This window comes from Salvelinus namaycush, unplaced genomic scaffold (assembly GCF_016432855.1).
Source record: "Salvelinus namaycush isolate Seneca unplaced genomic scaffold, SaNama_1.0 Scaffold627, whole genome shotgun sequence".
Lineage (NCBI taxonomy): Eukaryota > Metazoa > Chordata > Actinopteri > Salmoniformes > Salmonidae > Salvelinus > Salvelinus namaycush.
The window spans coordinates 38,543-63,180 of NW_024061339.1; the positions used below are offsets into that span (position 1 = coordinate 38,543).

A 24,638-nucleotide genomic window follows, 5' to 3' on the forward strand; every position below is an offset into this window, starting at 1 on the left:
TTGTCTATTCTATATGAGTCCTTATGGAGCAGGTGTTGTCTATTCTATATGAGTCCTTATGGAGCAGGTGTTGTCTATTCTATATGAGTCCTTATGGAGCAGGTGTTGTCTATTCTATATGAGTCCTTATGGAGCAGGTGTTGTCTATTCTATATGAGTCCTTATGGAGCAGGTGTTGTCTATTCTATATGAGTCCTTATGGAGCAGGTGTTGTCTATTCTATATGAGTCCTTATGGAGCAGGTGTTGTCTATTCTATATGAGTCCTCATGGAGCAGGTGTTCTCTATTCTATATGAGTCCTTATGGACCAGGTGTTGTCTATTCTATATGAGTCCTTATGGAGCAGGTGTTGTCTATTCTATATGAGTCCTTATGGAGCAGGTGTTGTCTATTCTATATGAGTCCTTATGGACCAGGTGTTGTCTATTCTATATGAGTCCTTATGGAGCAGGTGTTGTCTATTCTATATGAGTCCTTATGGAGCAGGTGTTGTCTATTCTATATGAGTCCTTATGGACCAGGTGTTGTCTATTCTATATGAGTCCTTATGGAGCAGGTGTTGTCTTCTATATGAGTCCTTATGGACCAGGTGTTGTCTATTCTATATGAGTCCTTGTGGAGCAGGTGTTGTCTATTCTATATGAGTCCTTATGGAGCAGGTGTTGTCTATTCTATATGAGTCCTTATGGACCAGGTGTTCTCTATTCTATATGAGTCCTGATGGAGCAGGTGTTGTCTATTCTATATGAGTCCTTATAGAGCAGGTGTTGTCTATTCTATATGAGTCCTTATGGAGCAGGTGTTGTCTATTCTATATGAGTCCTTATGGAGCAGGTGTTGTCTATTCTATATGAGTCCTTATGGAGCAGGTGTTGTCTATTCTATATGAGTCCTTATGGAGCAGGTGTTGTCTATTCTATATGAGTCCTTATGGACCAGGTGTTGTCTATTCTATATGAGTCCTTATGGAGCAGGTGTTGTCTATTCTATATGAGTCCTTATAGAGCAGGTGTTGTCTATTCTATATGAGTCCTTATGGACCAGGTGTTGTCTTCTATATGAGTCCTTATGGAGCAGGTGTTGTCTATTCTATATGAGTCCTTATGGAGCAGGTGTTGTCTATTCTATATGAGTCCTTATGGAGCAGGTGTTGTCTATTCTATATGAGTCCTTATGGAGCAGGTGTTGTCTATTCTATATGAGTCCTTATGGACCAGGTGTTGTCTATTCTATATGAGTCCTTATGGAGCAGGTGTTGTCTATTCTATATGAGTCCTTATGGAGCAGGTGTTGTCTATTCTATATGAGTCCTTATGGAGCAGGTGTTGTCTATTCTATATGAGTCCTTATGGAGCAGGTGTTGTCTATTCTATATGAGTCCTTATGGAGCAGGTGTTGTCTATTCTATATGAGTCCTTATGGAGCAGGTGTTGTCTATTCTATATGAGTCCTTATGGAGCAGGTGTTGTCTATTCTATATGAGTCCTTATGGAGCAGGTGTTGTCTATTCTATATGAGTCCTTATGGAGCAGGTGTGTTTCTTGCAGCTATATCAACATGGTTTCCTGCTAGAATATCAAGACAGCTGGAACGCTTGAAATGACTGTCAACACCTTTCAATTTCAAAAATGTAAATTTTATCTTTAGTGTTGATAAGCCCTTTGATGTGAAACAAAAAGCAGGACTCACAGGGGAACTGGTGAATTAGGGGTGGGTAATGGAGGCTTGATGAATTAGGGGTGGGTAATGGAGGCTTGGTGAATTAGGGGTGGGTAATGGAGGCTTGATGAATTAGGGGTGGGTAATGGAGGCTTGGTGAATTAGGGCTGGGTAATGGAGGCTTGATGAATTAGCGGTGGGTAATGGAGGCTTGATGAATTAGGGGTGGGTAATGGAGGCTTGATGAATTAGGGGTGGGTAATGGAGGCTTGATGAATTAGGGGTGGGTAATGGAGGCTTGATGAATTAGGGGTGGGTAATGGAGGCTTGATGAATTAGGGGTGGGTAATGGAGGCTTGATGAATTAGGGGTGGGTAATGGAGGCTTGATGAATTAGGGGTGGGTAATGGAGGCTTGATGAATTAGGGGTGGGTAATGGAGGCTTGATGAATTAGGGGTGGGTAATGGAGGCTTGATGAATTAGGGGTGGGTAATGGAGGCTTGGTGAATTAGGGGTGGGTAATGGAGGCTTGATGAATTAGGGGTGGGTAATGGAGGCTTGATGAATTAGGGCTGGGTAATGGAGGCTTGATGAATTAGCGGTGGGTAATGGAGGCTTGGTGAATTAGGGGTGGGTAATGGAGGCTTGGTGAATTAGGGGTGGGTAATGGAGGCTTGATGAATTAGGGGTGGGTAATGGATGCTTGATGAATTAGGGCTGGGTAATGGAGGCTTGATGAATTAGCGGTGGGTAATGGAGGCTTGGTGAATTAGGGCTGGGTAATGGAGGCTTGATGAATTAGCGGTGGGTAATGGGTTCTTGGTGAATTAGGGGTGGGTAATGGAGGCTTGATGAATTATGGGTGGGTAATGGAGGCTTGATGAATTATGGGTGGGTAATGGAGGCTTGATGAATTAGGGCTGGGTGATGGAGGCTTGATGAATTAGCGGTGGGTAATGGAGGCTTGGTGAATTAGGGGTGGGTAATGGAGGCTTGATGAATTAGGGGTGGGTAATGGAGGCTTGATGAATTAGGGGTGGGTAATGGAGGCTTGATGAATTAGCGGTGGGTAATGGAGGCTTGGTGAATTAGGGCTGGGTAATGGAGGCTTGATGAATTAGCGGTGGGTAATGGAGGCTTGGTGAATTAGGGGTGGGTAATGGAGGCTTGATGAATTATGGGTGGGTAATGGAGGCTTGATGAATTAGGGCTGGGTAATGGAGGCTTGATGAATTAGCGGTGGGTAATGGAGGCTTGGTGAATTAGGGCTGGGTAATGGAGGCTTGATGAATTAGCGGTGGGTAATGGAGGCTTGGTGAATTAGGGGTGGGTAATGGAGGCTTGATGAATTATGGGTGGGTAATGAAGGCTTGATGAATTAGGGGTGGGTAATGGAGGCTTGATGAATTAGGGCTGGGTAATGGAGGCTTGATGAATTAGCGGTGGGTAATGGAGGCTTGGTGAATTAGGGGTGGGTAATGGAGGCTTGATGAATTAGGGGTGGGTAATGGAGGCTTGATGAATTAGGGCTGGGTAATGGAGGCTTGATGAATTAGCGGTGGGTAATGGAGGCTTGGTGAATTAGGGCTGGGTAATGGAGGCTTGATGAATTAGCGGTGGGTAATGGAGGCTTGGTGAATTAGGGGTGGGTAATGGAGGCTTGATGAATTATGGGTGGGTAATGGAGGCTTGATGAATTAGGGGTGGGTAATGGAGGCTTGATGAATTAGGGCTGGGTAATGGAGGCTTGATGAATTAGCGGTGGGTAATGGAGGCTTGGTGAATTAGGGGTGGGTAATGGAGGCTTGGTGAATTAGGGGTGGGTAATACTCTGGGTTTACTCTAGGCACCTCTGTGCACCTTTCATCCAAGCTACTCAATACTGCCCCTGCAGCCATAAGAAGTTAACACCTTGTAGTATTGTCTCTAAGGGTATTGTACAGGTATAAACATGTAGTATTGTAGTTATTGTACAGCTATAAACATGTAGTATTGTAGTTATTGTACAGGTATAAACATGTAGTATTGTAGTTATTATACAGGAATAAACATGTAGGATTGTAGTTATTGTACAGGTATAAACATGTAGTATTTCCTCTTTGGTCCTTAACAGGTACTGATATCCTGGTGAACTCTTCCAGTGCCATTAACCAGGAAGCCTGGAGACACCCATGAAGAAGGTGGACGTCTATGTTGGGCGTCGACCTCAGAAGGACCTATCTGACGTGAGTGAATGTCTGCTATCTCAAATGGGACCCTGTTCCCTTTGAAGTGCACTCCTTTTGACGAGAGCCAACAGAGCTATGATGAAAAGTAGCATATATATATATATATATGGAATAGGGTGCCATTTGAGACCTCCACGATGAATCGGTACGCTACAGAATGTCTGTCTGTCTCAACTTCAATGTTAATGACAGTTATGTAGTCTAGTGTGTTATTTACCAAACTGAAAAGGTGTTTCTTCATTGCAAGCTTTGAACAAAAATTAAGTTGTACTATTTAATGCCAGCAGATGGCAGTGTAATCTTGTCTGCAGTACTCTATGGTTGTCAGCTGATTACCCATGTTATACAGGGCCGTCAGCTGATTACCCACGTTATACAGGGCCGTCAGCTGATTACCCAAGTTATACAGGGCCGTCAGCTGATTACCCACGTTATACAGGGCCGTCAGCTGATTACCCACGTTATACAGGGCCGTCAGCTGATTACCCACGTTATACAGGGCCGTCAGCTGATTACCCACGTTATACAGGGCCGTCAGCTGATTACCCACGTTATACAGGGCCGTCAGCTGATTACCCACGTTATACAGGGCCGTCAGCTGATTACCCACGTTATACAGGGCCGTCAGCTGATTACCCACGTTATACAGGGCCGTCAGCTGATTACCCACGTTATACAGGGCCGTCAGCTGATTACCCACGTTATACAGGGCCGTCAGCTGATTACCCACGTTATACAGGGCCGTCAGCTGATTACCCACGTTATACAGGGCCGTCAGCTGATTACCCACGTTATACAGGGCCGTCAGCTGATTACCCACGTTATACAGGGCCGTCAGCTGATTACCCACGTTATACAGGGCCGTCAGCTGATTACCCACGTTATACAGGGCCGTCAGCTGATTACCCACGTTATACAGGGCCGTCAGCTGATTACCCACGTTATACAGGGCCGTCAGCTGATTACCCACGTTATACAGGGCCGTCAGCTGATTACCCACGTTATACAGGGCCGTCAGCTGATTACCCACGTTATACAGGGCCGTCAGCTGATTACCCACGTTATACAGGGCCGTCAGCTGATTACCCACGTTATACAGGGCCGTCAGCTGATTACCCACGTTATACAGGCCGTCAGCTGATTATCCACGTTATACAGGGCCGTCAGCTGATTACCCACGTTATACAGGGCCGTCAGCTGATTACCCACGTTATACAGGGCCGTCAGCTGATTACCCACGTTATACAGGGCCGTCAGCTGATTACCCACGTTATACAGGGCCGTCAGCTGATTACCCACGTTATACAGGGCCGTCAGCTGATTACCCACGTTATACAGGGCCGTCAGCTGATTACCCACGTTATACAGGGCCGTCAGCTGATTACCCACGTTATACAGGGCCGTCAGCTGATTACCCACGTTATACAGGGCCGTCAGCTGATTACCCACGTTATACAGGGCCGTCAGCTGATTACCCACGTTATACAGGGCCGTCAGCTGATTACCCACGTTATACAGGGCCGTCAGCTGATTACCCACGTTATACAGGGCCGTCAGCTGATTACCCACGGTATACAGGGCCGTCAGCTGATTACCCACGTTATACAGGGCCGTCAGCTGATTACCCACGTTATACAGAGCCGTCAGCTGATTACCCACGTTATACAGGGCCGTCAGCTGATTACCCACGTTATACAGGGCCGTCAGCTGATTACCCACGTTATACAGGGCCGTCAGCTGATTACCCACGTTATACAGGGCCGTCAGCTGATTACCCACGTTATACAGGGCCGTCAGCTGATTACCCACGTTATACAGGGCCGTCAGCTGATTACCCACGTTATACAGGGCCGTCAGCTGATTACCCACGTTATACAGGGCCGTCAGCTGATTACCCACGTTATACAGGGCCGTCAGCTGATTACCCACGTTATACAGGGCCGTCAGCTGATTACCCACGTTATACAGGGCCGTCAGCTGATTACCCACGTTATACAGGGCCGTCAGCTGATTACCCACGTTATACAGGGCCGTCAGCTGATTACCCACGTTATACAGGGCCGTCAGCTGATTACCCACGTTATACAGGGCCGTCAGCTGATTACCCACGTTATACAGGGCCGTCAGCTGATTACCCACGTTATACAGGCCGTCAGCTGATTATCCACGTTATACAGGGCCGTCAGCTGATTACCCACGTTATACAGGGCCGTCAGCTGATTACCCACGTTATACAGGGCCGTCAGCTGATTACCCACGTTATACAGGGCCGTCAGCTGATTACCCACGTTATACAGGGCCGTCAGCTGATTACCCACGTTATACAGGGCCGTCAGCTGATTACCCACGTTATACAGGGCCGTCAGCTGATTACCCACGTTATACAGGGCCGTCAGCTGATTACCCACGTTATACAGGGCCGTCAGCTGATTACCCACGTTATACAGGGCCGTCAGCTGATTACCCATGTTATACAGGGCCGTCAGCTGATTACCTACAGTGTGTTCGGAAAGTATTCAGACCCCTTCGCCACATTTTGTTACGTTCCGGCCTTATTCAATTTTTTATTTATTTAAATGCCCTCATTAACTGACACACAATAGCCCATAATGACAAAGCGAAAACAGGATTTTATGCTGTGGGGATGTTTTTCAGAGGCAGGGACTGGGAGACTAGTCAGGATCGAGGGAAAGATGAACGGAGCAAAGTACAGAGAGATCCTTGATGAAAACCTGCTCCAGAGCGCTCAGGACAACGACCATAAGCACAGAGCCAAGACAAGGCAGGAGTGGTTTCAGGGCAAGTCTCTGAGTGTCCTTGAGTGGCCCGGCCAGAGCCTGGACTTGAAGCCGAACATCGCTGGAGAGACCTGAAAATAGCAGTGCAGCGACTCCCCATCCAACCTGACAGAGCTTGAGAGGATCTGCAGAGAAGAATGGGACAAACTCCCCAAATACAGGTGTGCCAAGCTTGTAGCGTCATACCCAAGAAGACTCGAGGCTGTAATCACTGCCAAAGATGCTTCAACAAAGTACTGAGTCTGTGATAGATTTACATTTGTCATTTAGCAGACACTCTTATCCAGAGCGACTTGCAGTAGTGAGAGCACACATTTTCTAATAATAAATGTGATATCCGTTTTTTTTATTTCATACATTTGCAAAAAATTCTAAAAACCTGTTTTTGCTTTGCCATTATGGGGTATTTTGTGTAGATTGATGAGGAAAAAACAATTTAATACATTTTAGACTAAATGTGGATGCACTGTACACTAACCAGATGTATTTGTGGGTAAATATGTTTACCGGTCCCTCCACGGTGGAGGGATCTTATCAACAGTCTAAAGCTCTTATCAACAGTCAACAGTCTTTCATCTAGAAATGAAAAAAAATAAAAATAAAAACGGCTCGTGTGAGTTATTTTTGAATTCTCCCTATTGATTTAATGAATGTAAACATGTTTTTTTTTTTTTAAGTTTAACTTTCCAGTTTTGTTAATATAAGTATACAATGAGCCTAACATCAACCCATACATTGTCCTCAGTTTTCTCATCCTTCCATTTTGTACATGTTACAAATTGTCATGTATTGTATTTATTATGAATAAGATTTTTAATTTTAATCTCTCATAACCACACGATGACGTAGGTACATATCCGAAGCGACGTATTTCCGGTGAGGCCTCGTGTCCCTTCAACATATTTTATTTCTATGTTTTGGAGAAGAAGAAAAAATCTCCCACTATCCAGCTAGTTGGGCTAGTCGGGGTGGTCTATCTCTTGCTTTGACCGCTGTGTTACACATGATTGTTACTAAATTATCATCCCACACAACTCCTTCCTTTATGCTAGAAGAAATAGCTATATGAAGAGTCTCCGGTGTAAAGGTAAGTGTTTATTGACAATAACAGAGAGATAGGCGTCTCTTTGTTCTATGAGTCAGATCACGCTAACGAACGTAGCTAGCCAGCCGTAGACGAAAGCTAGCTTCATATTCGGCCTGCTGTTGATTTGAAAAAGCTGAATAGCTAGCAAGATAACTGGCTAGCTCGGGTGTGTTATGTTAGCCGTGGGCCCAGCTAGCTAATTAGCAAGCTAGCTAGATAGCGAAATGCAGAATGGTTGAAATGACTAGCCAGCCCAGAATTAACGTTATATCAATGTGCTAGCCACTGATAACGAAATGGGCTATGAACAATATTTTATTTGGTTGCTAAATATCTAACAATTGTAACAGTAGGCCGTTCTTTGCCTTAGTTGACTTCTGCTCGGCATACGCTGCACGACTTCTAAAATCGTAACAACTTGGACGGGCTCACATTTCCCGATATCCTTGTCCCCAATCTTTCCTCCCATCCATCCTAAACCTCAGGACGTGGGTGTTCACATTACACAATGATTCCCTAGTTGATCCTGCCCTGCTGTTCTCGGTTGTCGTAGGAAGAGAACAAATATGTGCAGAAACATCAAAAAAGTCTTAGGCGCAGAATATGGTCTTGATTTCATGTTATGTTTTTTTTTATTTTTGTCATGTAACGCATATGTAATGTAGGACACTAACGTAATATTGGTTCGTTTTGCTTGGCCTGTTGCCTCGGGTGAGTGGAGGTTTTACTTCAGTGCCAAGGATTCTGTGTTTTCCCTTGCAAAATGGATTAGTTTTTTTTCTTCTTCCCAATAAAAACTAATTACAAAATGTAAAACATGTGTTTTATGGAAAAGAGATGTATGTTTATGGACGATGCACCATGCTGCCTTGTTGACAAAATGACAGAGCTGTTCCATTTGAGAAGGGCATGCCTCCCTCCCCGTTTTTGCCAGATGTGACAGGCATAGGCCCAGGCTCAACATAATTGAATCCGCCCATTCTTTTCCTCTCACATGCTGAATGCTCAATGGCTATTGGCAGCAGTCCTTGCCCAATCATGCCGTATCACTGCTCACACTATAAAATGCACAACCAAAATGTAGGACATGTCAGAAAATGATCAGGACATCTGACAGGGGTCTGGAGAACAGAACAGCCATCATTGGTGCGTCCTTGACCTGCTCAAACTATGCAAGTCTCGGCGTAATGATCCTAGCCCAAGTTCATAGGATTTCAGCCAGATCATGAAAATTTGTCTGAGATGGTAAAAATGTAGCGAATTCATGGCAAAATTGTGTAGTGTATGCCCGGCCTTAAACCCTCTACAGACTGTATGATTTTAGCTGTCTGATGCTGTGATTTTTGCCGTCTCAGACAACATTCGCACGCTGTTGGCAAATTTTTAAGTCGTAAACGATTGTTTGACATCTTGGCTCGTTCAGTGTGACAGGGTCTAGGTCGTAGGCTCTGACAGTTCTGGTGGTGTCTTTATCGTGTAGTTTGGCAGGTGTTCCGAGCTGCTCCCAGTGACTGACCAATAGGAACACTGATTATGCACACAATTAGTCAGAATAATATAATAGATTGATTTTAAACATTTACATGCTGTGCAAGAAGGAACGATTTCCCTAGTAATCTTGTTTACACGATGGGATTTTGATAAATGCAGAAAATATCCAATCAAAATAAACGTTCCAACGTGTTATTTTGGGGAAGCTTATTTTGATTCTGACTTGGGACATATGAAGTTTGTATGTGTAAACTTTTTAAAGATGCATACTTTCAGTTTTTCTGAACACACTTCTCTCACGCACAACCATAGAGAGAGGCTTGCGCTGCTGGTACATGCATAGATCAAATACATCGGCTGATGTCGACGTTACGGCTGATGTCGACGTAAGCCTGTACCAATTTAACCAGGTTGATATCAAGATTTTAATTAACATCGCACACAGTGATGTGACAATCGTAAAAGACTGAATCTGACCTACAGTCTGCACGAAGGCCTTTAAACTCAACTCTACGAATTACTATGGAGTTGAGCAGCGGCGGGTGTGAGCGGACTGTGCTAGCAGATCGTAACGTGCTCCGTTAGCCAGGACAGGATAGTAGGCAGAGATTTCTGGTAGATCACCAACAAATAAATCGCCGTATATTTTTTGGACTCATTCAGCAGCTTTTACCAGATGAAGTACAATACCATTGGAAATCAATGTTAAAAAACTTCAGTTGTATATTCAGAACTTAAATTGAAAATGGCTGTCACTGCTATAGGATAGTAGGATAGTAGGCAGAGATTTCACCGCTTCTGGTTTTTAATGCGTGTTATGTTTTGTTTTGGTCACGTCACAGACGCCCGAGCCCCTCCCCGAGCCCCTCCCCGAGCCCCTCCCCGTGCCACTCGCATCAAAGACGAAAGATGATCTTCCTCTATGACATCATACAGTTTTAACTCGCTATTTGAGGTTTGGTCCCAATAAAATCGGTCATATGGACACCGAAACACATCGAGACACTATTTTACTGTAATAGAGGAGACCATGACCTTTCTAATGATACCCTATTTATGTCTCAACTCCCAACATGTCGAACAGAGCAGGCCCTACTAAAACGAGAGGATCAATGAACATGTTGTGGAAAATCAATCAAATGTATTTATAAAGCCTTTCTTACATCAGCTGATATCTCAAAGTGCTGTACAGGAACCCAGCCTAAAACCCCAAACAGCAAGCAATGCAGGTGTAGAAGCATGATGGCTATGAAAAACTCCCTAGAAAGGCCAAAACCTAGGAAGAAACCTAGAGAGGAACCAGGCTATGAGGGGTGGCCAGTCCTCTTCTGGCTGTGCCGGGTGGAGATTATAACAGAACATGGCCAAGATGTTCAAATGTTCATAGATAATCAGCAGGGTCAAATAATAATAATCAGTGTTTTCAGTTCATCGGTAGGGGGTCCAGCGTGCTCTGGGCATTACTGACTCAAATGAATGAGATGTGTCTGGTGTAGTATGGAGTTTTCAACAAACCTTAACTTGGTGATACCATCTTAGTTCTCCTATCTTCTAAAATATAAGTTTTCCTGTTTACAGGTTTGTTTTGATTTTGGAGCAAAAAAAATATTTATTTTACAATCTGCTAGGTAGGCACCTCTGACTACATCGAGTCGCTGTCAGTTCATACTTGTAAAAATGTTACCTATGTTTGTCCTGTGTAAATGCGTTCTTTTCTTTGGGTGCTGCAATCTGTCGTGTTTTAGCCTTGCCAAGGGAGCGGGTGTTAATGCAGAATGACTAGATCCCATTTAGCCTTGCCAAGGGAGCGGGTGTTAATGCAGAATGACTAGATCCCATTTAGCCTTGCCAAGGGAGCGGGTGTTAATGCAGAATGACTAGATCCCATTTAGCCTTGCCAAGAGATCGGGTGTTAATGCAGAATGACTAGATCCCATTTAGCCCTGCCAAGGGAGCGGGTGTTAATGCAGAATGACTAGATCCCATTTAGCCTTGCCAAGGGAGCGGGTGTTAATGCAGAATGACTAGATCCCATTTAGCCCTGCCAAGGGAGCGGGTGTTAATGCAGAATGACTAGATCCCATTTAGCCTTGCCAAGGGAGCGGGTGTTAATGCAGAATGACTAGATCCCATTTAGCCTTGCCAAGGGAGCGGGTGTTAATGCAGAATGACTAGATCCCATTTAGCCTTGCCAAGGGAGCGGGTGTTAATGCAGAATGACTAGATCCCATTTAGCCTTGCCAAGGGAGCGGGTGTTAATGCAGAATGACTAGATCCCATTTAGCCTTGCCAAGGGAGCGGGTGTTAATGCAGAATGAATAGATCCCATTTGGCCCCTGAATACTTAATGATAAGCTGTAGACCACACTATCTACCAAGAGAGTTCTCATCTATATTATTTGTAGCCATCTATTTACCACCGCAGAACGATACTGGCACTAAGACCGCTCTCAACCAACTCTAAGGTCATAAGCAAAGAAGAAAATGCTCACCCAGAAGTGGAGCTCCTAGTGGCCAGGGACTTTAAGGCAGGCAAACTTAAATCAGTTTAACCAAAATTTTACCAGCATGTCACATGTGCAACCAGGGAAAAAACAAAATCCTAGACCACCTTTACTCAACACACAGAGATGCATACAAAGCTCTCCATCGCACTCCATTTAGGAAATCTGACCATAATTCTATCCTCCTGATTTCTGCTTACAAGCAAAAACTAAAGCAGGAAGTACCAGTGACTTCCGTGTTGCTCAATACGGAAGTGGTCAGATGACGCGGATGCTACACTACACGACTGTTTTGCTAGCACAGACTGGAATATGTTCCGGGATTCATCCAATGGCATTGAGGAATACCCCACCTCAGTCACCGGCTTCATCAATAAGTGCATCGATGACGTCGTCCCCACAGTGACTGTACGTTCATATCCCAACCAGAAGCCATGGATTACAGGCAACATCCTCATCGAGCTAATGGCTAGAGCTGCCGCTTTCAAGGAGCGGGAGACTAATCCGGACGCTTATAAGAAATCCCGCTATGCCCTCAGACGAAACATCAAACAAGCAAAGCATCAATACAGGACTAAGATTAAATTGTACTACACCGTCTCTGATGCTTGTCAGATGTGGCAGGGCTTGAAAACTATTACGGACTACAAAGGGAAACCCAGACTCGAGCTGCCCAGTGACGTGAGCCTACCAGACGAGCTAAATGCCTTTTATGCTCGCTTCGAGGCAATCAACCCTGAAGCATGCACGAGAGCACCAGCTGTGCTGGATGACTGTGTATTAACGCTCTCGGTAGCCAATGTGAACAAAACCTTTAAACAGGTCAACGTTCACAAAGCCGCTGGGCCAGACGGATTACCTATTACTGCTCGGCATCTGCCTGTAAGGCGCTACAGAGGGTAGTGCGAACGGCCCAGTACATCACCGGGGGCCAAGCTTCCTGCCATCCAGGACCTAAATAATAGGCGTGTCAGAGGAAAGCCCCAAAAATTGTCAGAGACTCCAGTCACCCAGGTTGTAGACTTTTCTCTGCTACCACATGGCAAGCGGTACTGGAGCGCCAAGTCTAGGACCAAAAGGCTCCTTAACAGTTTCTACCCCCCCCCCCCCCCCCCCCCCCCCAAAACCATAAGACTGTTACATTGACCTATCCCCCTCCCTTTTGTACACTGCTGCTACTCGCTGTTTGTTTATTACCTATGGATAGTCACTTTGCCCCCACTTACATGTACAGATTACCTCAACTAGCCTGTACCCCTGCACACTGACTCGGTACCGGTGCTCCCTGTATATAGCCTCGTTATTCTTATTGTATTACTTTTTATTTGTCTACTTGGTAAATATGTTCTTCATAAACTGCACTGTTAAGGGCTTGTAAGTAAGCATTTCATGGTAAAGTCTTCACCTATTGTATTCGGTGCGTGTGACAAAGTTTGATTTGAACTCACACTTCTACTGTGAATAAGTAATATACATTTTTCCATAGGGGAAACGGCTCCAACTCACGATGGAAGACTGCTTGCACACTTCTTCAGAGAACCTGTCTAGGTTGGTCCGCTGGGCCCACAGTCACGGCACCATCTGTGCTCTCATTCCGAACCTCAAACACCTGCTTACCGAGGGTTCCCATGGGAACCTGACCGCCATGTGGGGGTGCAGCGCGGGCCACGCCTACCACTGGCCCCTCCCCGCCACCTGTAAGACAGGCCAGAAGGTGGGTGTGTTTTTTAGTCCCAGATGCTTGTGATTTTTGACTGTTCTATTGACAAGCTGAACATGTTTGGGTTGGCAAGAGGGCAGAAACAGACTGGAGCCCAGGCTAGGTATTTATGGCACTGCAATGTACACTCAGTGGCCAGTTTACACCACCCCCCGTTCACAAAAATGATTCGCTCCTACAGACAGTGAGTCATGTGTCCGTGGCTTGCTCTATAAAGCAGACAGACAGTGAGTCATGTGTCCGTGGCTTGCTCTATAAAGCAGACAGACAGTGAGTCATGTGTCCGTGGCTTGCTCTATAAAGCAGACAGACAGTGAGTCATGTGTCCGTGGCTTGCTCTATAAAGCAGACAGACAGTGAGTCATGTGTCCGTGGCTTGCTCTATAAAGCAGACAGACAGGTAGCGAGGCATTCAGCTACTGTTTTATTGAACGTTATAATGGGAAAAAACGAGTGACCTACACGACTGAGCGTGGCATGATTGTCGGTGTCAGGTGTGCCAGTTCCAGTGCGCCGGTTCTCAGAAACGGCCCGGCTTCCTGGGCTTTTCACGCACGACAGTGTCTAGGGTTTTACCGAGAATGGTGCGACAAACATAAAAATATCTGGTCAGTGGCAATCCTGTTGCCAAAAACAGGTCGTTGATGAGATGTCGAAGGAGAATGGCAAGAATCGTGCTAAAAGGCGGTCCACGAACAGGTAAATAACGGTGCAGTAACGGCATCTCGGATGGGCAGCAGACGACCACACCAGGTTCCATTCCTATCAGCTAAAAACAAGAAGAAAGCGGCTCCAGTGGACACGCCATCACCAACACTGGGCAATAGAGGAGTGGAAAAACATTGCCTGGTCCGACGCATCCCGGTTCCTGTTGTCAAACTGATGGCGCTCAGTATTTAGCGTAAGCAGCAGAGCGCTCTGTAAAGCAGTATGAGTCATGGCCTCATCCTGCCCGGTGTCAACACTACAGGCTGGTGACGGTGGGTTAATGGAGCGGGGAATGTTTTCCTGCCTTAAGTCCCTTGGTACCGATTGAGCAACTTTCCATTCCCTGACGAAGTCTGGCTTTTCTGGAGGCAAAGGGGGGTCCGACCCCGTACTATACGAGTTTATAGGTAAACTGTCCACTGAGTGTATGTCTTTCTGTAAATAATGGGGCCAATGTGTGACATTGGGATAAATATTTTCTAAATGGTTTGAAACTAAAATAAAAATGATTTTCATGCAGTTCCAAATGTGAACTCAGAGGAATAAAAGGGAATATATGCAAATTAGCCCATAACTCCACCTATACGACGACACTGGGCTAGGACTGTACGACTAGGACTGGACGACACCACAGGTCTAGGACTGTACGACTAGGACTGTACGACAACACAGGGCTAGGACTGTACGACTAGGACTGTACGACAACATAGGGCTAGGACTGTACGACACCACAGGGCTAGGACTGTACGGCTAGGACTCTACGACACCACAGGGCTAGGACTCTACGACACCACAGGGCTAGGACTGTACGACAACACAGGGCTAGGATTGTACGACTAGGACTGTACGACACCACAGGGCTAGGACTTAGGACTGTACGACACCACAGGGCTGGGACTGTACGACACCACAGGGCTGGGACTGTACGACACCACAGGGCTGGGACTGTACGACTAGGACTGTACGACACCACAGGGCTGGGACTGTACGACACCACAGGGCTGGGACTGTACGACACCACAGGGCTGGGACTGTACGACTAGGACTGGACGACACCACAGGGCTAGGACTGGACGACACCACAGGGCTGGGACTGTACGACTAGGACTGTACGACACCACAGGGCTGGGACTGTACGACACCACAGGGCTGGGACTGTACGACACCACAGGGCTGGGACTGTACGACACCACAGGGCTGGGACTGTACGACTAGGACTGTACGACACCACAGGGCTAGGACTGGACGACATCACAGGGCTAGGACTGGACTGTACATCCTTTAACCTCTCTGGGATCGTTCGGGACGCTAGCGTCCCACCTCAACAACAGCGCCAAATTCAAAACAACAGAAATCTCAAAATTTAAAATTCCTCAAACATACAAGTATTTTACACCATTTTAAAGATACACTTCTCGTTAATCCAACCACGGTGTCCGATTTCAAAAAGGCTTTACGGTTAAAGCACAACATATCATTATGTTAGGACAGCGCATAGTCACATAAAGCATTCAGCCATTTTCCAACCAAAGAGAGGTGTCACAAAAAGCAGAAATATAGATAAAATTAATCACTAACCTTTGACGATCTTCATCAGATGACACTCCCAGGACTCAATGTTACACAATACATGTATGTTTTGTTCGATAAAGTTCATATTTATATCCAAAACATCCGGAGAAATTGCAGAGAGCCACATCAAATAACAGAAATACTCATCATAAACTTTGATGAAAGATACATGTTTTACATAGAATAAAAGATACACTTGTTCCGTAATGCAACCGCTGTGTCAGATTTTCAAAAAAGCTTTACGGCAAAAGCACAATATTCAGTAATCTGAGTACAGCGTTCAGCCACCAAAGCAAGCCATACAGTTACCCGCCAAATTGTGGAGTCAACAAAAGTTAGAAATAGCATTATAAATCTTCACTTTGCTGATCTTTGTCGGAATGCACTCCCAGGACTCCCACTTCCACAAGAAATGTTCGTTTTGTTCGATTACGTCCATATTTATGTCCAAATACCTCCGTTTCGTTCGCGCGTTTAGTTCACTATTCCAAGAGCACAATGCGCGAGCGCAAAATCCAGACGAAAAGTCAAGAGTTCCATTACAGTTTGTAGAAACGTGTCAAACGATGTTTACAATCAATCCTTGGGGTCTTTTTATAATAAATCTTCAATAATATTCCAACGGGACAATAGCGTATTCATTACAGAGGAAAAAGAAGGAACGGCGCGCCCGAGTGACCGCGCAGAAAAACAACTCATTGGCCTCAGCATAGTCCACTTGTTGAAACAGCTCTTATTCGACCCCCTTCCACAATAGAAGCCTCAAACAACTTTCTAGACTGTTGACATCTGCTGGAAGCCTTGGGAAGTGCAATATGGCCCCATAGACACAGCATATTGGATAGGCAATCACTTAAATGAAACTACAAACCTCAGATTTCCCACTTCCTGGTTGGATTTGTCTCAGGTTTTTGCCTGCCATATGAGTTCTGTTATACTCACAGACATAATTTTAACAGTTTTGGAAACTTTAGTGTTTTCTATCCAAATCTACCACTTATATGCGTATCATAGCTTCTGGGCCTGGGTAACAAGCATTTTACTCTGGGCACCTTATTCATCCAAGCTACTCAATACTGCCCCCCTTTCCCAAAGAAGTTAAGCAAGGTTCATAAAGACATTGGCCAGTCAAATTCAAGGACTTTCAGGCACTTTTTCAAGCACTTAATTGTATTTTTCAAGGACCTCAATGTTATTGTTAGATTCTGCGTTAAACTTGGAACATTATTATACTGGAGACATGATACATCAGAAGTATTACTATAGTATCTGTGGGGTGATAGAGACTGGTTTTTATCTGTAGGAACCAGATGGCTTTGGAATGTGCTGAGTAGAGGGGAGGAAGTCACATGATTGCTATAGGTGACACGGGTGGAGAGCTTTGGATTAGGCATCAAGGGGGTTGAGGTGACCTGACCTCAAGGGAGAAGGAACAGTTATTACCCCATCACTTTGTCTTCCTGTCGAACCATAAAATATGTAAAGAGTTGGAGAGAAGGAGGAGTGCATCTAAATTGGAGTAGATAGATCGGTCTGCCTTGTCTGGTCTGCTCTGTCTGTCTGCTCTGTCTGCCTTGTCTGGTCTGCTCTGTCTGTCTGGTCTGCTCTGTCTGTCTGGTCTGGTCTGCTCTGTCTGGTCTGGTCTGGTCTGGTCTGTCTGTCTGTCTGTCTGTCTGTCTGTCTGTCTGTCTGTCTGCCTTGTCTGCCTAAACATGTTGTCTAATGCAGCTGTATTGATCCTCTGGGAAGAATTAAACTTGGTTAATCTTTCATAATGTCCGTTGAGTTTATTACTCTGAGAATTAGATCCTAACAGTATATAGGTATATATGTATGATGTATATAATTGTACATATAGGGCCTAATATAGAACCCTCTCCACTCAAAAAGCATGCAAAAAGTGTAGGAAGAAAGTAGGCTATTATCACTTAAAGAATAATACTTTTTTTGGTCCTTGCCAATGCATTAATATTGAAATTATTATTACATTCTAAAATATGTGAGAATAATGAGGACTTTGCAAATAGATTGGATACATGCATTTCAAATGTATTTATAAATCCCTTTTTACATCAGCCGATATCACAAAGTGCTGTACAGAAACCCAGCCTAAAACCCCCAAACAGCAAGCAGTGCAGATGTAGGGACTGTATATAAACAAACGTAAGTGGCCACATCTCTCACAGAAAAATTGATAAAAATGAAATCACGGATAATTATAAGGGAGCAGGAGGACGTAATAAATTGGCTGCGATTTAATTACAAGGACTTTTCAAGCACCAAATTGAGGAAATGTCTGATTTTTCAAGTTAGGCCTATTCCAGTACTTTAATTTCTGAGCTCCAATTTCAAGTAGCCTACTTCAAGCCCTTTGTATTGTTTTTTAAAATTGCAGGTGTAGCATGGAAAACAAAATGTATTTGTCATTGTATTTCATTTACCAGATGATACTGAGAAGAAGCACACTAGGCTGTGTCATTTGTTGTCATTATGTCCAGAATAATTAATTGGAGTAGAGTTGGGTGTTGAGCAATAGCCTATGCTACATAATTGCGCACAGTAAGACATATGAAAACATGTCATTACCTTGATGCTTTCTCTGTTAAATCTAACGAGATCCTGCTGTGAATCAAGCAGACAACACCGGATAATCAACATCCAATTAGGGATATTAGATCCAACGTGGATCCAGGCACAGCTGTCTTTACCGGTGTACAGATTGAGACATAAACACCTTTGTTTAGGCACTTGGGTTGTTGTATCGCATGAACAGCTGTTGTGATCGCGCGTCACTTGACCGTCATTCGCAAAATGTCTTCCTGGATCACAGCGTAGTTTATCAGCTGGGCATCAAATAAAATAATTGTTTTTGTCACATGCACCGAATACAACAGGTGTAGGTAGCTTACTTACGAGCCCTTAACCAATAATGCAGTTTAAAAAATACAACAAATAAAAATACCTAATAAGAAATAAAGAGCAGCAGTAAAATAACAATGTGGAGGCTATATACAGGGTGTTACGGTACAGAGTCAATGTGGAGGCTATATACAGGGTGTTACGGTACAGAGTCAATGTGGAGGCTATATACAGGGAGTACCGGTACAGAGTCAATGTGGAGGCTATATACAGGGGGTACCGGTACAGAGTCAATGTGGAGGCTATATACAGGGTGTTACGGTACAGAGTCAATGTGGAGGCTATATACCGGGTGTTACGGTACAGAGTCAATGTGGAGGCTATATACAGGGTAGTACGGTACAGAGTCAATGTGGAGGCTATATACAGGGTGTTACGGTACAGAGTCAATGTGGAGGCTATATACAGGGTAGTACGGTACAGAGTCAATGTGGAGGCTATATACAGGGTGTTACGGTACAGAGTCAATGTGGAGGCTATATACAGGGTGTTACGGTACAGAGTCAATGTGGAGGCTATATACAGGGGGTACCGGTACAGAGTCAATGTGGAGGCTATATACAGGGGGTACCGGTACAGAGTCAATGTGGAGGCTATATACAGGGTGTTACGGTACAGAGTCAATGTGGAGGCTATATACAGGGGGTACTGGTACAGAGTCAATGTGGAGGCTATATACAGGGGTTACCGGTACAGAGTCAATGTGGAGGCTATATACAGGGGTTACCAGTACAGAGTCAATGTGGAGGCTATATACAGGGGGTACCGGTACAGAGTCAATGTGGAGGCTATATACAGGGGGTACCGGTACAGAGTCAATGTGGAGGCTATATACAGGGGGTACTGGTACAGAGTCAATGTGGAGGCTATTTACAGGGATTACCAGTACAGAGTCAATGTGGAGGCTATATACAGGGGGTACCAGTACAGAGTCAATGTGCAGGGCTACAGCTTTGTCAAGGTAATTGAGGTAATATGTACATGTAGGTAGAGTTATTAAAGTGACTATGCATGGATGATATCAACAGAGTAGCAGCGATGTAAAAGAGGGGGGGGCAATGCAATTAGTCTGGGTAGCCATTTGATTAGATGTTCAGGAGTCTTATGGCTGGGGGGGGTAGAAACTGTTTAGAAGCCTCTTGGTCCTAGACTTGGCGCTCCAGTACTGCTTGCCGTGTGGTAGCAGAGAGAACAGTTTATGACTAGGTTGGCTGGAGTCTTTGACAATTTTTAGGGCCTTCCTCTGACACCACCTAGTATATAGGTGCTGTATGGCAGGAAGCTTGGCCCCTGTGATGTACTGGGCTGTACGCACTACCCTCTGTAGTGCCTTGCGGTCAGAGGCCGAGCAGTTGCCATACCAGGCAGTGATGCAACCGGTCAGGATGCTCTCGATGGTGCATCTGTAGAACCTTTTGAGGATCTGGGGACCCACGCCAAATCTTTTCAGTCTCCAGAGGGGGAATAGGTTTTGTCGTGCCCTCTTCACGACTGTCTTGGTGTGCTTGGACCATGTTAGATTGTTGGTGAGGTGGACACCAAGGAACTTGAAGCTCTCAACCTGCTCCACTAGAGCCCCGTCGATGAGAATGGGGGCGTGCTCGGTCCTCCTTTTCCTGTAGTCCACAATCATCTCCTTTGTCTTGATCACTTTGAGGGAGAGGTTGTTATTCTGGCACCACCCGACCTGGTCTCTGACCACCTCCCTATAGGCTGTTTCGTCGTTGTCGGTGATCAGGCCTCCCACTGTGTCGTCTGCAAACTTAATGATGGTGTTGGAGTCGTGCCTGGCCGTGCAGTCATGGGTGAACAGGGAGTACAGGAGGGGGCCGAGCACGCACCCCTGAGGGAACAGGGTTTTAAGTGTCAATGTAAAGTGACTCTCGGTTAGAAGCATTCTATAATTTTGGATTTGTGTGTCCATGAAAACCGTTTTCACCTGTAACATAAAGAGACACAAAATGTAGTTATGAGATGTTTATACACAAACTATCCAACAGATACGTGGTTCAAGTTCAATGTCTAATTTAACGTCAATTTACACTGCAAGTCATGTTTTATGTCACACGATTTTGGACAAATCCATCAAGTTACCAACCATGATAAAAGGTTAAACATGTTATAAATCAAATGTTATTGATTATAGCTATGATGTTATTGATTATGATCCCCCATCTTTAATGACATTAAAACATTGTCAGATTATTATCAATGACTTTTAAAAGCTGGAACACGTTGTCAAGGAAGTGCTCACTGGTACATATGGAAAGGTATACTGTATATACAGTATCAGTATTCTGGAAGTATTCAGACCCTTTGACTTTTTCCACATTTTGTTTCGTTACAGCCTTATTCTAAAATGGATTTAAATAGTTTTTCCCCCTCATCAATCTATAAACATTACCCCATAATGACGTCACATTACCCCATAATGACGTCACAATACCCCATAATGACATCACAATACCCAATAATGACATCACAATACCCAATAATGACAAAGCGAAAACTGTTTTATATTTTTTTTTATATCACATTTACATAAGTATTCAGACCCTTTACTCAGTACTTTGTTGAAGCACCTTTGGCAGCGATTACAGCCTCAAGTCTTTTTCGGTATGACGCTACAAGCTTGGCACACCTGTATGTGGGGAGTTTCTCCCATTCTTCTCTGCAGATCCTCTCAAGCTCTGTCAGGTTGAATGGGGCGCGTCGCTGCACAGCTATTTTCAGGTCTCTCCAGAGATGTTCAATTGGGTTCAAGTCCAGGCTCTGGCTGGGCCACTCAAGGACATTCAGAGACTTGTCCCGAAGCCACTCCTGCGTTGTCTTGGCTGTGTGCTTAGGGTCGTTGTCCTGTTGGAAGGTGAACCTTCACCCCAGTCTGAGGTCCTGAGGGCTCTGGAGCAGGTTTTCATCAAGGATCTCTCTGTACTTTGCTCCGTTCATCTTTCCCTCGATCCTGACTAGTCTCCCAGTCCCTGCCGCTGAAAAACATCCCCTTAGTATGATGCTGCCACCACCATGCTTCACCGTAGGGATGGTGCCAGGTTTCCTCCAGATGTGACGCTTGGCATTCAGGCTAAAGAGTTCAATCTTGGTTTCATCAGACCAGAGAATCTTGTTTCTCATGGTCAGAGAGTCCATTAGGTGCCTTTTGGCAAACTCCAAGTGGGCTGTCGTGTGCCTTTTAATGAGGAGTGGCTTCCGTCTGGCCACTCTACCATAAAGGCCTGATCGGTGGAGTGCTGCAGAGATGGTTGTCCTTCTGGAAGGTCCTCCCATCTCCACAGAGGAACTCTGGAGCTCTGTCAGAGTGACCATCGGGTTCTTGGTCACCTCCCTGACCAAGGCCCTTCCAAATCATGTCCAATCAATTGAATTCACCACAGATGGACTCCAAGTTGTAGAAACATCTCAAGGGTGATCAATGGAAACAGGATGCACCTGAGCTCAATTTAGAGTCTCATAGCAAAGGGTCTGAATACTTATGTATTTTTATTACTTTTGCAAGAAAATCCAAACCTGTTTTCGCTTTGTCATTATGGGGTATTGTGATGTCATTATGGGGTATTGTGATGTCATTATGGGGTATTGTGTGTAGATTGAGGCGGAAGAGAGCTACTTAATCCATTTTAGAATAAGGCTGTAACGTAACAAAATGTGGAGAATAGTCAAGGGGTCTGAATACTTTCCGAATGCACTGTATTCTCTCTGATGTTGTCAGTGTCATTTCCACCAGGTCAAATTCCCAATCCATGTAAAATGTATTTGTTGATTCTGATTCTAAAGGAGCGGGGTGGCTGCTACCAGGACAGCCGTAGCGTCAACTCGGACAGCCTCAGTGTCCAGGGAGGGGCCTTAGCCCGTCAGAGCAGCCCAGGAGGTGAGAGGTTTCTGGGCCGCTCCACCAAGGCCAAGGGAGGTGACAGCAGCCAGACCCGGGACTCCTGCGACTTCTCTAACTGCAGTGACGACAACACTGAGGCTGATGACAACACTGAGGAGTATAACAGCAACCTGTTTGATATTGTCTGCGAGTCCTCAGCCACGACGGACGAGGATGGAGACGTAGACTACGAGCCTCATCACAGACCCAGGAAGAGGGGTCCCCCGGGGGGCATGCCCGGCCCCCAGAGACCAGGGTCTGAGGACAGGGGACAGGGGGACAAGTCAGTGAAGAAGATCAAGCAGGAGACTGCTGAGGACTATTACACAGTGCCTAAAGCCCAGTTAGCAGCAGGGGTAGGTACTGACTCTGGCATGGCCTCTCACTCAGTCTCCCAGTCCCCAAAGCCTAATAACTCCCTGTCCCACCATGCATTGCCACACAAACCCTCCCAGCTGGACGCCGACTGTTTGGTTGGTGGTGTGTCGTCGTCTCTGCTGGGCTGCTCCTTTCCTCACAAACCTCTCCGAGGCTCTATCTCCAGCTCCGTCTCCAAACCTTCCATGATGAGCACTAGTTCTCCCAGACACCAGGACCTGTCCTCGGTGTCGACCCAGGGCCTGAGCACCCTCCCTGGGGCAGGTAGTGAGCTGATGGAGGACCTGCTGAAGCATGGAGGATCCGAGGGGCCGTTGGGGACCCTGACTCCCTCCTCCCCCAGTGGGATGAACCCTGACCTCCTGGAAGCAGAGACTAAAGGAGAAGCTACAGGTACAGTTAACATCTCTCTCTCCCTCTAGCTGCCCTCTCTCCCTCTAGCTGCCCTCTCTCCCTCTAGCTGCCCCCTCTCCCTCTAGCTGCCCCCTCTCCCTCTAGCTGCCCCCTCTCCCTCTAGCTGCCCCCTCTCCCTCTAGCTGCCCTCTCTCCCTCTAGCTGCCCTCTCTCCCTCTAGCTGCCCTCTCTCCCTCTAGCTGCCCTCTCTCCCTCTAGCTGCCCTCTCTCCCTCTAGCTGCCCTCTCTCCCTCTAGCTGCCCTCTCTTCCCCTCTCTCCCTCTATAGCTGCCCTCTCTTCCCCTCTCTCCCTCTGTAGCTGCCCTCTCTCCCTCTGTAGCTGCCCTCTCTCCCTCTGTAGCTGCCCTCTCTCCCTCTATAGCTGCCCTCTCTCCCTCTATAGCTGGCCTCTCTCCCTCTAGCTGCCCTCTCTCCCTCTATAGCTGGCCTCTCTCCCTCTAGCTGCCCTCTCTCCCTCTAGCTGCCCTCTCTCCCTCTAGCTGCCCTCTCTCCCTCTAGCTGCCCTCTAGCTGCCCTCTAGCTGCCCTCTAGCTGCCCTCTAGCTGGCCTCTCTCCCTCTAGCTGCCCTCTCTCCCTCTATAGCTGGCCTCTCTCCCTCTAGCTGCCCTCTCTCCCTCTAGCTGCCCTCTCTCCCTCTATAGCTACCCTCTCTCCCTCTAGCTGCCCTCTCTCCCTCTAGCTGCCCTCTAGCTGCCCTCTCTCCCTCTATAGCTGCCCTCTCTCCCTCTAGCTGCCCTCTCTCCCTCTATAGCTGGCCTCTCTCCCTCTAGCTGCCCTCTAGCTGCCCTCTCTCCCTCTATAGCTGCCCTCTCTCCCTCTAGCTGCCCTCTCTCCCTCTAGCTGCCCTCTCTCCCTCTATAGCTGGCCTCTCTCCCTCTATAGCTGGCCTCTCTCCCTCTAGCTGCCCTCTAGCTGCCCTCTCTCCCTCTATAGCTGGCCTCTCTCCCTCTATAGCTGGCCTCTCTCCCTCTAGCTGCCCTCTCTCCCTCTAGCTGCCCTCTCTCCCTCTAGCTGCCCTCTCTCCCTCTAGCTGCCCTCTCTCCCTCTATAGCTGTCCTCTCTCCCTCTAGCTGCCCTCTCTCCCTCTAGCTGCCCTCTCTCCCTCTAGCTGCCCTCTAGCTGCCCTCTCTCCCTCTAGCTGCCCTCTAGCTGCCCTCTCTCCCTCTATAGCTGCCCTCTCTCCCTCTATAGCTGCCCTCTCTCCCTCTAGCTGCCCTCTCTCCCTCTAGCTGCCCTCTCTCCCTCTAGCTGCCCTCTCTCTCCCTCTAT

At 46.3% G+C, this 24,638-nt stretch overlaps 1 protein-coding gene across 2 annotated transcripts in view; it reads left to right on the top strand.

Annotated features, from left to right (window-relative positions):
- Positions 1 to 7,574: 7,574 nt before the first annotated feature.
- Positions 7,575 to 24,638, top strand: part of LOC120042167 (uncharacterized protein KIAA1958-like) — a 47,725-nt gene continuing 30,661 nt past the window's right edge. For both annotated transcript variants that reach the window (XM_038987030.1, XM_038987031.1), the window contains exons 1-3: positions 7,575 to 7,774; positions 13,256 to 13,483; positions 22,481 to 23,348. In XM_038987030.1, the coding sequence (XP_038842958.1) occupies positions 13,277 to 13,483; positions 22,481 to 23,348 (1,075 nt within the window). In that variant the 5' untranslated portion in view covers positions 7,575 to 7,774; positions 13,256 to 13,276. The remainder of the gene's footprint in view (positions 7,775 to 13,255; positions 13,484 to 22,480; positions 23,349 to 24,638) is intronic.